General features: G+C 50.0%; 1 protein-coding gene across 1 annotated transcript; it reads left to right on the top strand.

Moving 5' to 3' along the window:
- The first annotated feature begins 6,599 nt into the window (after positions 1 to 6,599).
- Positions 6,600 to 14,761, top strand: AMER3 (APC membrane recruitment protein 3). Its single transcript, XM_032480816.1, is given in 5 exon segments — positions 6,600 to 6,680; positions 11,819 to 12,459; positions 12,461 to 14,032; positions 14,034 to 14,236; positions 14,238 to 14,761. Coding segments are annotated over 4 exon segments (2,682 nt in total). The 5' UTR covers positions 6,600 to 6,680; positions 11,819 to 11,835; the 3' UTR covers positions 14,521 to 14,761.
- Positions 14,762 to 15,130: the final 369 nt, after the last annotated feature.

Below are 15,130 nucleotides of genomic sequence, written 5' to 3'. Positions count from 1 at the left end.
ATGTTTGCAAATGTTAAGACCTCAGACCAACAGATTAATTCAAGTTTGTTAGGTGTCTCAGGTAAGGCCATTTTCTGGGCATGGGGGCATCCTCAGTTCACGCCCAAGACAAGCCAGGAGTACCCACACCCATTGTCTGTATTGTAATTTATTTTTCAGGGGTTAATGATTTTATTTTTTTAACACTTTAATTGTGGTATGGTTCCTGTACAGTAAACTACACAGATTTCAAATGTACAATTTGATGAAGTTTGATAGATGTACACACCAATGGAACCACTACCACAATCAAGATACCATCACTCCCCATCCTTCAAAGCTAAACATGTGGTCCAGCTCCTTGCCTTGGGTGCAGGTGACTCCAGACTCCCTACAGAGGCAAACGGCTTGATAGCACATCACAGCCTTTATCAGCCACCTCCAGGCCCCACTCACTCTCAGTGCTTCCTGGCATTACATCCCAAACAAACTGTCAGCACTTACATCTTCAGGACCTATTTTGGAGGAAGCCAAATAGGACAGGGTGTCATATAGAGATATCTTTCTTCCTTTACCTCTGGCTAGGCCCTGTGGAGAGCCTTCTTCCTATGAAAATCCTCCCTCCATCCCATGCCACATGGTCATGACCTGTGCATGACACAGGCTCCAGTGCATGGTGGCCAGGTGCATACGGGGCCAGCCCACGTCCTTGCACAGCAACCCCAAGAAGAGGGGACCTCTCAGTGATGTCTTCTGAGGAAAACAGTCATGTAGGAAAAGCGTGTGGCCAAGGACAGCAGGTGTCTGCTTAGCCACTAGGACAGTATTTGGGGAAGGGATCTGCTACTGCTTCCGTGGACCACAGGGTTCGAGGAGATAATGAACAGACTTCACAGCAGTGTGTTTTATTCATTCATGAGCCCCTGTGGAAAAGAAAGAAGAGCAAAGTCACTTGATGTAAAGTACAAACAGATAACTGTGATCATGACAATGATCACAGTAGTTATTTTGTAGGTAAAAACAAGCAGTAAAAAAAATCACAGGTAACAATATATATGGAAGGTGGCAGGGAAGTATTGGAAGGAGCTAATGAGTGTGAAGGCTCTTGGCCTTTCATGAAGAAGAGGGGCAACTAACTTTAGATTTTTCTAAAAATACATAACGTTAAGTATGTTGTTTAAGAATTTAAAGGTAACTAGTAAAATAAAATGGAGAGCAAAAGGGTAGGGTCTAGTTTTTGTGCAGCCTAAGAGTTACTCAATTTTATAAAACAAAATAACCAAAAGTGAGGTATGAAAGTGAATATTTATTTTGTAATGCAAAACCAATTTTTAAAAAATTTATTTTATTTTTTATTGAGGTAATGTAAGTTTATAACATTATGTAAGTTTTGTGTGTGCAACATTATATTTTTACTTCTGTATACACTGTAGAGTGCTCACCACCAAAAATTTAGTTTCCATTCATCACCACCCAGTTGATTTCTTTTACTCATTTCATCCTCCCCCTACTCCTTTCCCTTCTGATAACCACTACACTGTTCTCTGTATCTATGTGTTTGGTTTGGCTTGTTAATTAATTTTGGTTTGTTTGTTTATTTTTTTATACTCCACATATGAGTGAAATCAAAAGCTCAGAAAACATACAATGGAGAAAGGATAGTCTCTTCAATAAATGGTGCCGGGTAAACTGGACAGCCACCTGCAAAAAAATGATACTAGATCACTATCTCACACCTTACCAAAAATCAACCCAAAATTGATTAAAGACTTGAATGTAAGACTTGAAACCATAAAACTCCTAGAAGAAAACATAGGCAGTACACTCTTTGACATTGGTCTTAGCAATATCTTTCTGGATCTGTCTCCTCAGGCAAGGGATACAAAAGCAAAAGTAAACAAATGGACTACATCAAACTAAAAAGCTTCTGCACAGTGAAGGAAACTATCAACAAAATGAAAAGACCACCTACCAAATGGGAGAAGATATTTGCAAATCATATATCTGATAAGAATCCAATATCCAAAATATATAAAGAACTCATACAACTCAACAACAACAACAACACAACCTGATTTAAAAATGGATAGAGGAGTTGAATAGATATTTTTCCAAAAAAGACATACAGATGGCCAACAGACACATGAAAAGATGTTCAACAGCACTACTTATTAAGGGAAATGCATATCAAACCCACAATGAGATATCACCTCATGCCCATTAGAATGGCTATTATCAAAAAAGGCCAAAAATAACAAGCATTGGAGAGGATGTGGAGAAACAGGAACCCTCATACACTGTTGGGTGGGAAAGTAAATTGGTGCCTTCATTATGGAAAATGGTATGGAGATTCCTCAAAAAATTTAAGAATAGTACTACCACATGATTCAGCTATTATACTTCTAGGTATTTATCCAAGGAATAGAAAACACTAATTCAAAAAGATAGATACATTTGTATCTTTTTTTTGATTCCCCATAGAAGTGATATCTTACGATATTTGTCTTTTCTGTCAGACTTATTCTCTTAGTATCATAATCTCTAGGTCTATCCATGTTGCTACAAATGGCATTATTTCATTCTTTTTATGGCAGAGTAATATTCCATTGTATATACATACCACATCTTCTTTATCCATTCATCTGTCAATGGAGTAGCTTCCATGTCTTGACTATTGTAAATAGTGCTGCTATGAATATAGTTACAAAACAGAAATAGACTCACTGACATGGAAAGCAAACTTATGGTTATTAAAGGGGAAAAAGGAGAGGGATAAATTAGGAGTTTGAGATTAAAAGATACACATTGCTATATATAAAATAGATAAACAAAGAGGACTTACTGTATAGCACAGAGAACTAAATTCAATATCTTGTAATAACCTATAATGGAAAAGAATCTGAAAAAGAATATATATATATATATATATATATATATATATATATTATATATATATATTCACTTTTCTGCACTTGAAACACTGTAAATCAATTATACTTCAATTAAAAAATGATGTTGGTAATAATAGAGCAGATGCATCTGAACTAGTTAGAGAAAATTCCCCACCACACATAGCTCAGAAAATTATAGTTATTTTTTCCTCAAATGTTTCAAATTTTAAAGGCCAGTTTTAAAAAAAGGATATAAGCACCTCTATGTTCATTGCAACACCATTTACAATAGCCAAGGTATAAAAATAAGCTAAGTGCTCATCAATGAATGAATGAATAAAGAAGATATGGTGTATGTATACAATGGAATATTACTCAGCCATAAAAGATGAAACCTTGTCCTTTGAAGCAACATGGATAGGCCTTGAGGATATTATGCTAAATGAATATTTATTTATATGGGGCCCATCCAAATGAGGCATTCAAAAGCTTAAACTTCATTAGCTTCAAAATCAATCTCTCTATGTTAGGAAAATGGGTAACAGAAAAAAAAACTCAACAGACAGCAGGAAAGAAATCAAATAAAAAAGCATGGGGAATAACAAACATAACATGGTGGAAATATACTTAAGAATATCAATAGCCACTGTTAAAATTATTTATCTTAAATGTCTGCCAGATTTATATATACATATATATATACACATATGTTTGTGAATGTGTATAACCATGTGTGTATATGTGTGTGTGCATGTGTATAGGGTTTTTATGTCAGCTATGCTGATTTATAAGAACTTAGAAAAAATCGCATTCATTCATGATTTCACCACCCAATACAATCATAGCATCAGTATATATTCTTCAAGCCCTTTTGATGAATATATTTATTTTACAGAATTAAAGTCAGATCATATGTACTTTATTGGACTGCTTTTTGTTGAGAAATATTTCATGAATATTTTACCAGGTTGAAAATATGGTGTCCAACATATTTTCAATGTCTGCATATTTCCTCACTATATGAATATGCCGAATTTATTTGACTATGATCAATTTGGAGGCCAAAAAAAAGCTGTTTTCAATTTTAGGCTGCATTATAAGAAATGACATGATGAACAACCTTGTGTTTTGCCATGTGTTTGATGGTTTCCTAGCCCCTTTGCCCACGTGTTTTTCTTCACAGCACTTATAACCAATCAACTTACTATCTATTTGTTTATTTATTGTCTGTCCCCCCAATCAGAATATAAACTCCAAGAAGGCAGAACTTTTTATCTGGTTTATTCCCAACACCAGGAACAGTGTCTGGGATGTAACAGTCACCAAATAAGTATTTGTTGAATGAGTGGATGGGTGGGTGGATGATGTGGCAGAAATTCTGGTGTAGAGAAGATAAAATCCTAGTCAAGGAGGCCAAAGGAGGCAAGTGTTTTCATGGAAGGAGGAGGGAGAGACAAGATGAAGTTTGACAAGGTCTCTTGATGATCAGGAAACAGTTTTGTGCATGTGGATGCTGAGTGTGGGGAATCTGTGCTCCTCTATCAGAGTTCCCACCAGAAGAAATTCCCACTTATTGGAAAAGATGACCCCTTGGTTTCAACCAGTCTCAGACATTATCATTTTGCTACACAGGTGATTTCTAAAAGCCAAATAAAATTTTGCCCCCCAAAATCAGTTTTCAATTTTTGTTTCCCAGTGTTTAATGGACTGGTTGTTAATAAGAGTGAGAATAAGAAATATAACTAATCTTGAGATCCCTGACATAAATTTTTTAAATATAAATGTTTTTATGCTTACAAACGTAAACCATGACAAAGCTACAGCAATTAAAACAATGTTATACTGGCATAAAGACAGACATAGACCAATAGAACAGGATCAAAAACCCAGAGGTAAACCCTCACATAGATGATCAAATGATTTTCAGCAGGAGTGCCAACACCATTCAATGGGGAAAGGACTGCGTTTTCAACAAAAGGTGCTGGGAAAACTGGATGTCTATATGCAAAAGAATGAAGTTAGACTCTTACTTTACACCATATAAAAAATTAACTCAAAATAGATTAAAGACATAAACATAAGAGCTAAAACTATAAAACTCTTAGAAGAAAACAGAAAGGAAAAGCTTCATAACATTGTATTGGGCAATGTTTCTTGACAGATATCTTCGATATGACACCAAAAGCACAGGAAACAATGGAAAAATAGATAACTTGGTCTTTACCAAAATTTAAAACTTTTGTGTATCAAATGACACTATCAAGGAAGTTAAAAGGCAACTCAAAGAATGGGAGAATATATTTGCAAATCATATATCTGATAAGGGATCAATACCCTGATTATATAAAGAGCTCCTACAATTCAACAACAAAAAGACAAATGAAAGAAAAACGGTGGTATAAGAATTTCTAGTACCCATCTCCTTCCAGAAATATCAACTTGAACAACTAGCTGCACACAAAAATACTTTCATAAGAGCTATGGATTCCAGGTAAGGGATTACAGCACCTGAGTCAAATACAGAACATAAGACACACTGAGGAGGTAGGGAAGGTAGAATCACATCGCCCCCCGCCCAAGCCTGGACAGCTAGCTCAGCATGGAGAAAGACATCTTTCCTATGGGAGAAAAAGAGTAAAGTGAGCACCGCACTTCACCATGGACCCAGTTCTGACCTGCCTCTCACCAGATCAACTCCCATGGCCCTAGATGTCTTTTTAAGGGTCCTGCAACCCAAGCCACTGACCCACTGAATAGACCAATTATCACTCATTGGAAGGAGTTGAGCCCATACCATCCTCAAAAAGCAAAAAGTTTAAGAAATATAAAAAGTCCTTGGGAGACCACAATAGGAGAAGAATAATGTTTGTTAACTCTAACTGGTGAGGACTGTGGAGTCTGCGGGAGTCCTATCCTTGATTCTGGGTTATGTGGCGATGAGGCACAGATCCACCTTTGTTTCTACCTAATGGGGGAAAATTGATTCAGGGAACTCTGGGGGCCAGAAACTGCCAGGAAAGGTGAGGACTATACCATCAACACGGGGGATGCGGGGCGACTGGGGTCACTGTGAGTCAGTCACCAGGTAGAAAGACGGTTCAGCTGCAAGGCCGGCTCACCCAAAGGTGGTGGGTGGTCGTCGCTAGAGGAGAGGCCTGCGGTGGTGCAGCTCTTGACTGAGGTGACTGGGGTGGGGCAATCTCAAGGTGACCGATGATAAAGAAGGCTGACGTGTTACGACAAAGCCAGTCCCAGACCAGGGAAAGACGTCTTGTGTCCAGGGCTTTTTTGGGAAATGGAAACAGGGAGGGACCCAACAGGCTCAAAGAAAGGAGTGGCTTTCGGCATCCGCTCTTGTCCTGACCTCCTTTGGACCTCAGCCCAAGCCTGGACTGGGAAACCCCTTCCTTCCTCCTCCCATTGCCCCCTGCCTGCTCTCACCTCTGCCTTGTGAGATCAGCCCCTTCACCACCCCTACCCCGCCCCACCAGCCTGTGCTCCGCCTCTCCCCCAGGCTCCTGGCATTTCTCCCTGAGCCATCCTGGAGTCGCTTAATCCTGTCCTGCAGACCCTCCTGACCTCATCTCAGCGGGGACAGAGTCCCCACATTCCTGCTCCTCCCCCAAGACTGCGGCAGGCCACAGCACCAGCAGACCCCACCCAGTGAGTACCTGTAAGGAAAGCGCTTCGTTCCTTCCCGTTAATATAATCGGACCCAAGAAAGGCACTCTGTAAAGAAGGTTCTGGAAGACTCTGCCCTGCATCCCGAAACTCGCCTGCCCCTTCTTCCACGCCCGCACCGAATCCTGGGTAGGACTCGTGACTAGCCCCTTCCGAGAGGGTTGGGGTTGAACGTGCCCCGGCGCCGCGGGCTGCGGGGTTAGGGGCACCCACACCTGTGAGCTCCAAGGAGTTGCGGCCGCGGCTCGGGGATGCGGCCGGGGGCGAGGGGAGATGACTGGGCGGCTGTCAGCCTGGGGAGAACGGGAGGTTGGGCCTGAGGGATGCAAAATCACAGCCCTGCGGGGAGGCAGGGACGCACGGAGACAGAAACGGGAATAAACACGAACAAAGCAAGACCGAGTGAGGTCCGAGGGGCGGCGGCGGCGGCGCACCGAGGCTGCAGCCCAGCCGGAGCGGCCCCCAGCCGAGCCCGCGCATCACCTCACCCACTGCTGTGCAGGGGCGCCTCCGCGGCCGACTGGCTCCCGGCCCGGCCCGGCCCGGCCCCGCCCCCGCCCCGCCGCCCTCCGGCGGCTTAACCCTCGTCGGCCCGCCCCCAGCCGCGGCTGCCCAGCCCCTCCGGCGGCGACGGGAGGGCGCAGGCCCTCGGCCTCCCCCTGCCCGGCGGGGGCGCGCGGCGCCGGGAGCTGACCGTGGTGCTGAGCGCAGGGCTCGAGCTCGGGCGCGGCTCCCGGCCCTGCCAAGGCCTGCGACACTCCGGGCCCGAGCGGTAAGTCGCCAAAGCCCTGAGGATGTAGATTTGGAGCGGGGGAAGGGGGTGATCAGGGAATTTTTGTGCGTTCTTTCGCGCAATGGGAGGGCTGAGTGGAGGAACCAGGGTCTGTACTCTATCCACTCGGTGGTGCCCTGCGCAGGTGGTGGTGGGTCTGGGGGCGATGACCCAGACCTAAAAGGTCTGGGCTAGGGAAGGGGTGGAGGAACCCTCTTCCCGCGGATACGGGGGCTGGGAAAGGACAGATAAGACTAGAGACCCATTTTCTCTCCACTGGGCAGGCCAGGAACTCCCAGAGACTCTCTTAGAGGAGATGGGCCAGGACCTTAGCTCCCCAAAGGTCCCTTTGTCTCCCCAATGTGGAGGTTGGATGAATTGGTGATGTTCTCACTGCAGCTTCTATTTCTGCTTCATTCCCCACCCCACACTCACCCCAGAACACAGAGGCTGTCCCTCCCCACAATGGCCTTCACTCTATCCATCCGGAAGATTTCGACTTAGACAAGGCAGCCTCTCACAGAGATAAACTACTGCCCCATACATAGCCTCTCCACCCCAATGTCCAGGATGTCCCTGGGCGGGGCTCCTCTCAGAGGCTGTCTTACCACCATTCACCCCTTTGTATTTCATGTTTGTGACTTTCCTGGATATTGGGGGTGGGGCAGGGGAAGGCCGGTTAAATACCAAAACTATTAGTCAAAATTTTTATATTTCCAAACTGTTTCTGTTGCATACGTGTAACTCCAGGGTTTTAATTTTGCTCCCTGAAATGCCCAGTCATTTTCATGTTCAAAAGGGAAAGAAAGGCACAGAATTACCTTCTCAAAGGGAAAAGAAAATTCTAGGCAGTTGAGCTAAAGTTAGTCATCAGGTAGAAAAACAGCAAGTGGAATTACTTCATTTGCTCAATTTGCAGTAAGTCCATATGCGTGTGCATGCTCTGTGTAAGACGCCTCCCACACACGTGGGAAGTCTCTTCCACCACTTTCTTTCTGCTGGACCCTCCTCTGGCTCCTCACCTGCCCTCTTGTGTACCCACACATGCTCCTATGTTACATTCTCACCCACCACTGGAGTGATCTGTTAACACGGAAATTTGGCCCTTGTCACTCATCCTTGATGACTGGCACATGGTGGGGGGATATCCCTCAGGTTTCATGGTGGGCTCCACTCAGGGGGTCTTTAGCCACAGGGTTACAAAGCAGAGTGTGCAGTTTTGTCGCTGAGAACCTGGACACATATGGCCACTGCCCTCCGGAAATGACAGCGCTAGCACCTGGCTGATCAGATAAATCCCACTGTGTCCCTGAGAATTGTCAGGGAAGGTGACTGCTCAGCCTGTCTCCAGTTGGGCAATAGGCACTCTGACCACTCAGGGAGTTCTCACTCATGTCACATGTAGACCCCACATTTCCAAAGAGTCAGGATCTGATCAAATATTTTAACATGGAAACTGACTGGGCTGGACACACTGGATTTCACCTGCTTGCTCCAGTATTTTGCACGTCTCTGGTTCATCGTTCTGGACCTTTGTACTTATTGTCCCAGCCACGGGTAAAGTGCCAAGTGAGCTCAGGAACCAGCTGACGATATTAGTGACACTGGGTCCAGCCATCTTTAGCAGTGACAACTGTCCAGGCTCAGAGTGTGATGAAATTCCCAATTGTTCATGATTTTAACTCAGTGAGCTGTTCCAAGAATTAAGAAACCAGTAGTTTTATTTATCGAGATCAATATCAAATAAACATCTTAGTTCCTGTTAAGAAACTGTAATAAAATTCCTGCAACAAAGTTCCTGTAGCAAAATTCTGCATGCAGTGAAATAGTCTTTATCATGCCTGCTTGAAGTTATTTTCCAGAGTATGGTAATAAAAAGATTTTTTCTAAAACAGAAAAGATTATGTGCAGTAGAGATCTCATAATGAATATCTCCACATTTTTTTGCCATGGAAATTCCATTCCCTTCAGTAACAATTTTTCTAAATTTGTGTGAGCTATTCTTTGGCTTTTAATCTTCATTTTCATTATGTTTTCCAAAATTTCTCCCCCAAACACACTGACTTTTGGATTTCTAGATTTCCCATGGGGGGGGGGGTTGCCCAGTTGCTTCATGCATGTTCATGACACTTAGGAGCACAGGTTTAGTATCAGACAGGCTTGGATTCAAATCCTAGTTCTGTCACTTACCACCTCTGTGACCTTGGCCAATCCATTGGCTTTTCTGGACCTTAATTTCTCCTTCGTCAAATGAGAGTTAGAGTAGTAAACCCAGATAGTAACTGCTGTGCTATGTGCACCAAACTCATCAGGGCTGGGATGGGGGTGGGGCGGGAGGGGGGCTTATCCAGGCCACAGAGGATTGTGGGGAGTGAACATGGGGTCTACAGGTGCAGGGTGGGAAAGGCTTGGGCACACGCCACCTGGCAGGAGGCAGAAAAACAGCTTGAGGGACTGACCCACTGTCCAGGATACGGCCATCAACAGCTGAGCTGCGGTCAGAGCCAAGCCTGGGCTCTGCGGCTCCCCTGGCATGGTGCCTGCTCTTTCTCTGTCCTCCGGCCAAAAGTCCCAGGTGTCCCTCTGCAGGGGAGGAAGTGCTGCCCACGGGTAGAGTGGGGTGGAGGCTGGTGACACTTGGCCCCGTGAGCCTCTGCAGTGCTAACTTTTCCACCCCCTCTCTTTGGCTTTAATGTTGCCAGCTGGGCAGGGAGGCAGCCCCTCCTGCCTTGAGTCCTCCTGTTGAAGCATTTCTGAGACTCTCTGGAGGGAGGCCTCTTTGTGGGTGTGAAAGGCACACAGGTGGACAGAGCCACTTGCCTGCACAACTGCTCCATGCCTCCCCCACAGCATGTGAACTGAGGGAGAGTGAATTCCGGTGCTCCCTGTGGAGCACTCTGGATGGAGAGCCAAAGAAACCAACCCCAAACTCTCTTCTCTAATCCCTCCCTGGCCAGGCTGCCAGAGGGCAGACTGGAAGGTCCCTCACCACCAAGGAGAGATGGAGCAAGGGTGCTGGATGCCTTGAGGGCCATGCGCGAGGATGCGGGGGTTTTCAGTGGTGGTCTTCATCACTGCCTGCTTTTCACATGGTTCTGTGGGTCTCCAGACTCACCCCAAAGGCAACACGTTTACAACTAGGCTCTTGCTCCTCTCCCCCAAATCAGCAGGCCCTTTCCTCCCCCTCGCTCATCTCTTGCCCCCCACCACTTCCTTGACTTTTCCCCCTTTTATTGACCCCCTTGTGGCATGACTTGAGGCCTTAGCATTTACAGCCTCTGGCCTGCTTCTCTTTCTTTATTCAGTTGCTGAATCCCCGTGTTTCTTCCTTTGAAAGACCCTATGACTCTACCCCTCTTCTTCATGCTGATGCCTGCAGCCTCCACCTAGACCTTAGGTCCACATACTCAGCGCCATTTTAGGTGCCTCTTGTGAGTCCTCTCTGCTCAGAGCTTCTCTCCTGATTTCTTCTGTCCACTCAGATGTCAGATGGTTGTAGACTACCGACTTCATTATGCCACCGCTCCCACCCACCCACTCAGAAGACTGTCACAGCTCTTCATTGATTCAGGTGTAAGGCCAAACCCATCAGCTGTGCCAGGGCGATCAAGTTGTTAACACTCTTGCCATCCTCTCCGCTCCCACCCCCCAGGGCAGACATCAGTAAGCAATTCCAGCACCCTTTCCCACTGAACTCACACTGAGCATCAGAAACCTCCAGATGGTGCGCCCAGTATCAGTGTCTGTCAGTTAGGCTGTGCCCAAAAGATGACACCCACCTGCTCTTCCAGCCCACGATGTGCTGTGCCAGCCAGTCTGCCTGCTCCCGGCCTCATGCTTGCCTCTGTTCTCTTGCCTTCCACCGCTGATGCTCTCTCTTCTTCATGTCTAAGCTCGTGGGCAGCATTAGGTGCTTGGCTGTGCCTTGCCTGGTGGCCTCTGTGTAGACTGAGTCCTGGAGGGCCATGACTGTGTCTTCCCCTCCCACTGATGGCCGACTGCCCCCAGCCCAGGAATCAGGCTCGAGTTCCCTCTCGCTTTGTCTCTTACATGAAGGAAGCAACTTACTTATTGAATCCATTGCTCCATCCACTCAGAAGGGCCATGATACTCCCCTGAGGATATGGTGCTATTGGTAGAGTGACCGGCCCTGGAAATGGGCATCTGATTTGGCCAGGTTCAGCTCTGAGAGGATGTTTGAGGGAGACACAAGGTCACAGCTGCAGGAGCAGCAGGCCCCAGTCTCTCTCATTTTGGCTCCTACTTTGTGCCCTTAGGCACGTGATGTAACTTCTCTGAGCATGAGTTGTCTACAAAGGCTGGAGCAGCAAGTGTGGGTGGAGTGGTCCCTGTCTCCCTCTCCCCTGCCTCCATGGAGGATCCAGTCTCAGATGTCAGAGCTCAGCGCCCACGCCCATGTGAGCAGGGGGTGCCGGTCTGCCAGAACCACCCACCTCTATCTTGGACACTGAGTGCCTCCCACTTTCTTCCACAGCAGAGGGCCACTGCAGCATGGAGCTGAAGAGAGGAAAGACCTTCATCAAATCCAGCCTGCAGATTTCCCACGAGAAGCCCCCAGACCCAGCAGCTACTGCCCCGGCCAGGGAGGAGGCAGGGCCCTGGTCAGTCTCACCAGGTGGGGCGCAGCGGCCCCACAGCGAGCAGGGCCCCCAGGTCAGCCCCAGCACCCAAGGATACGACAGATGCTCCGACAAGGGGACACAGCCAGATGCCGGTGCGGGGGCCACGGCTCTCTGTGGGGCCACCTTCAAACTGGTGCGGAAGAGCAAGACGCAGGAGAGTGTGCCAGGGGCTGGCAGGGCAGCCGCAGCTGCTGGGCAGCTGGTGGGCAGCGCGAGCTTCCCAGGGCCCGCCAGCAGCCAGCGCATGATTGACTACCGCCACTTTGTGCCCCAGATGCCCTTTGTGCCCGCCGTGGCCAAGAGCATCCCAAGGAAGAGGATTTCCCTGAAACGACCCAAGAAGTGCTTTCGGAACCTATTCCACATTCGCAGAAACAAAACTGAGAACTTGGCCTCGCTGGCAACCAAGGGGAAGAGCCTGTCCTCCCCTGAGAGCCCATCAGAAGATGGAGGGCAGCGAGGCAAAGCCTCCTTCCCCTTGGGCGAGGGGCTGGGGCCAGGACGGCCTGTGCCAGGACCTGTCTGACAGCGAGTTCCTGCCCGAGTCCTCCTTGGACCTCTGCAGGGCCCTGTGTGAGGACGTGGCCTCACTTAAGAGCTTTGACTCACTCACTGGGTGCGGGGAGATCTTTGCAGATGAGAGCTCAGTGCCATCCCTGGAGTTGAATGAGGGCCTAGGGAGCCCAGCCCGGGCACCGCAGGCCCCCGAGAGCAGGGCTCCCAGGGGCCCCTGCCAGGGCAGCGTGGAGCAGCTGGCGTCGCCGGCCCAGAACGAGATGGCCGACCTCGCCAGGTTCTGGGACCGCGTGAATCATTCGGTGCGGCAGCAGCAACGCGCCCTGCTAGGCCCCCGGGGGGCTCCCACAGACCAGCCCAGGCCCGATGCGGCCGGGCTCGCCGAGCTGCCCCTGCGCCCATGCAGGGACACCCTCAGCGACTCCAAAGCCAGCCCCGTAGACACAGGCACCCCCAGGAGCGAGCGGCCGGGATCGGCGTCCACGAGCGATGAGGGCTACTACGACTCCTTCTCAGCGGGCCTGGAGGAGGACAGGAAGGAGGCCCCCAGCCCGGGCGCGCCCGCCGCCGCCTTCCCCCGGGACAGCTGCAGCGGCGACGCCCTCTACGAGCTCTTCTACGACCCCGCCGCGGGCCCGGCGGGCCCGAGCCCGGATGACGACCTGTGCGTGTCCGAGAGTCTGTCGGGGCCGGCACTGGGAGCCCCCCTGTCCATGTGCAGCTTCCACGTGGGGGCGGAGGAGAATCTGGCCCCGGCCCCGGGCCCCGACCTGCTCAGCCAGAGCTTCTTGCAGAGCTCCTGGAGGGGCAAGGAGTGCTTGCTGAAGCTCTGCGACACCGAGCTGGCCATCACCATGGGCATCATCAACTGGCTCCGCCGGGGTCCGGAGCTCCGCGCCTCCCCTGCCTCGGCCCCCGGGGAGCCAGCGCAGACACCTGCAGCCGCCCCTGAGAAGGGGGGCCTAGGCCCAGTGAAGCTGGAGGGCAGAGGGCCCCGGGCCTTAGATGCAGGGAGGACCACCGTGAGCTCAGCCCCGAGCACGCGGGAGCTGTGGGCGTGTTCGGGTCCCGAGGGCCCGCTTGGAGTGAGCGAGGTCTTAGCGGGGGCCGAGCAGGGGCCCAGCTCTCCATCCAGGGACCCCTCTCTGGAGTGCGTGTGGATCTCTGGGGGAGAAGGGACACAAGGCTGCCCTGAAGGCTCATTCTCCTCGGTGGAGTCAGCAGCCTCCGTGACAACAAGCATCTCCAGCAGAAGCAAGGTCCCAGACCCCTCTGCCTGGCCCAGCTCCCAGGAGCCCAGGCCGCCTGGGAACCTGGGGTGTTTCCAAGGCCCCTGGAGGCCAGGTCTTGGGGGGAACTCTCTGGATTCAGAGCTCACCCTGACGGGCTATGTGGCCCAGATGGCAGCCCTGCAGATCCACCCAGACTGCCAACCCCCTGCTGCTCAGCCCCTGAGGCAGAACACAGGCAGCGGGCTCTGTGGGCAGACTCAGGCCAGCGGCCCTGACATTCTGCAACAGGAACATCCTAACAGCTTCCCCAGTGTGGCCTGCCATCTGTGGCCTGCCCTCCGTGGCTGGCCCACTGGACCAGAGGTGCCCAGCCTGCATCCTGGACCTGAGCCAGCTCAAGGCGGAGCCTGCCAGGCTGGATGCCCAGGCCCGGGCCTCTGCGGAGGACCAGCCCCTGCAGGCTGCACACAGGGGCCAGCTGGACTCTTAGCCCCCCCTCGGCCCTGCTGCTGGCTGAGACTCTGGGATCACCTGTCAGGAGTTCTGGCCCTCACTTTCACAGCCAGCAGGAGGGGTCTCCCTCTGCAAGTGCCCCAGAAAGCCTCTGCAGCTTCCTGGCCCTGATGCCTGATGGCCTCCTCTGCAACCAACTGGAAGTGGGGGCCCCTGGGCCAGCACTGCTGAGCCCCACCTTTACAACAGGCTTGTGTCTTTGTGGCCACATTCAGGAGAGCCTAAGACCCAAATCTCCACCCTCTGCCCCTGATGTGAGGACTGTGCTAGGGGGAGGGCAGTGGCAGGACTGAGGCAAGCGGGGCAGGGCATTTTCATACGGAGGTATCCAGGCTTGAACGGTCCAGCTCAGCCAGCCTGAACAGATGCGGGGCAGCCCAAGGCCAAGGACAGCTGCCAAACTGCCAGTGCTCTCAAAAATGTGCCTCACTGACTTCCCCAGGGAAAAGTGAAGGCTCGAAACCCAGTGTGAAGTGGGCACACCTGGCTGCAACTCACACAGCATGTCAGAGAGGAGCTCAGGCTTGAAACTGAAGGAAATAGTACATAATTTGAAGATAAGTCTGCCCAGGGGTTGAAAGTAATCAATGTGAGTTGGGGGTTTGGGGCTCAGGGGTGGGAGCTTGAGTGCAGGATGTGGGGGTGGGGGTCTTGCAGATGAGCTCAGGAGTGCCTGCTGGTTCTGCCTTGGCCTGTTTCCCATCCCCAGGAAGAGCAGCCACAACCTCTGGGGCCCTGAAGGGCTTCTCTGAGGGAACCAGAAGCAAGACCAGCCATCTCGGCAGGAACCTTGAACCAGCAGACGCCATGCATTCCTGTGCAGCCCCGGCAGGGCTGGCCGGACACTGCAGACCCTGGCTGATGGGCGCTGGTGGACTCCCTGTCCCAAAGCGTCCCATACAA

Source organism: Camelus ferus, chromosome 5, assembly GCF_009834535.1.
Source record: "Camelus ferus isolate YT-003-E chromosome 5, BCGSAC_Cfer_1.0, whole genome shotgun sequence".
Taxonomy (NCBI): Eukaryota; Metazoa; Chordata; class Mammalia; order Artiodactyla; family Camelidae; genus Camelus; species Camelus ferus.
The sequence above is the reverse complement of the archived record's forward strand: the minus strand, read 5'-3'. Positions and strand labels throughout refer to the sequence as shown.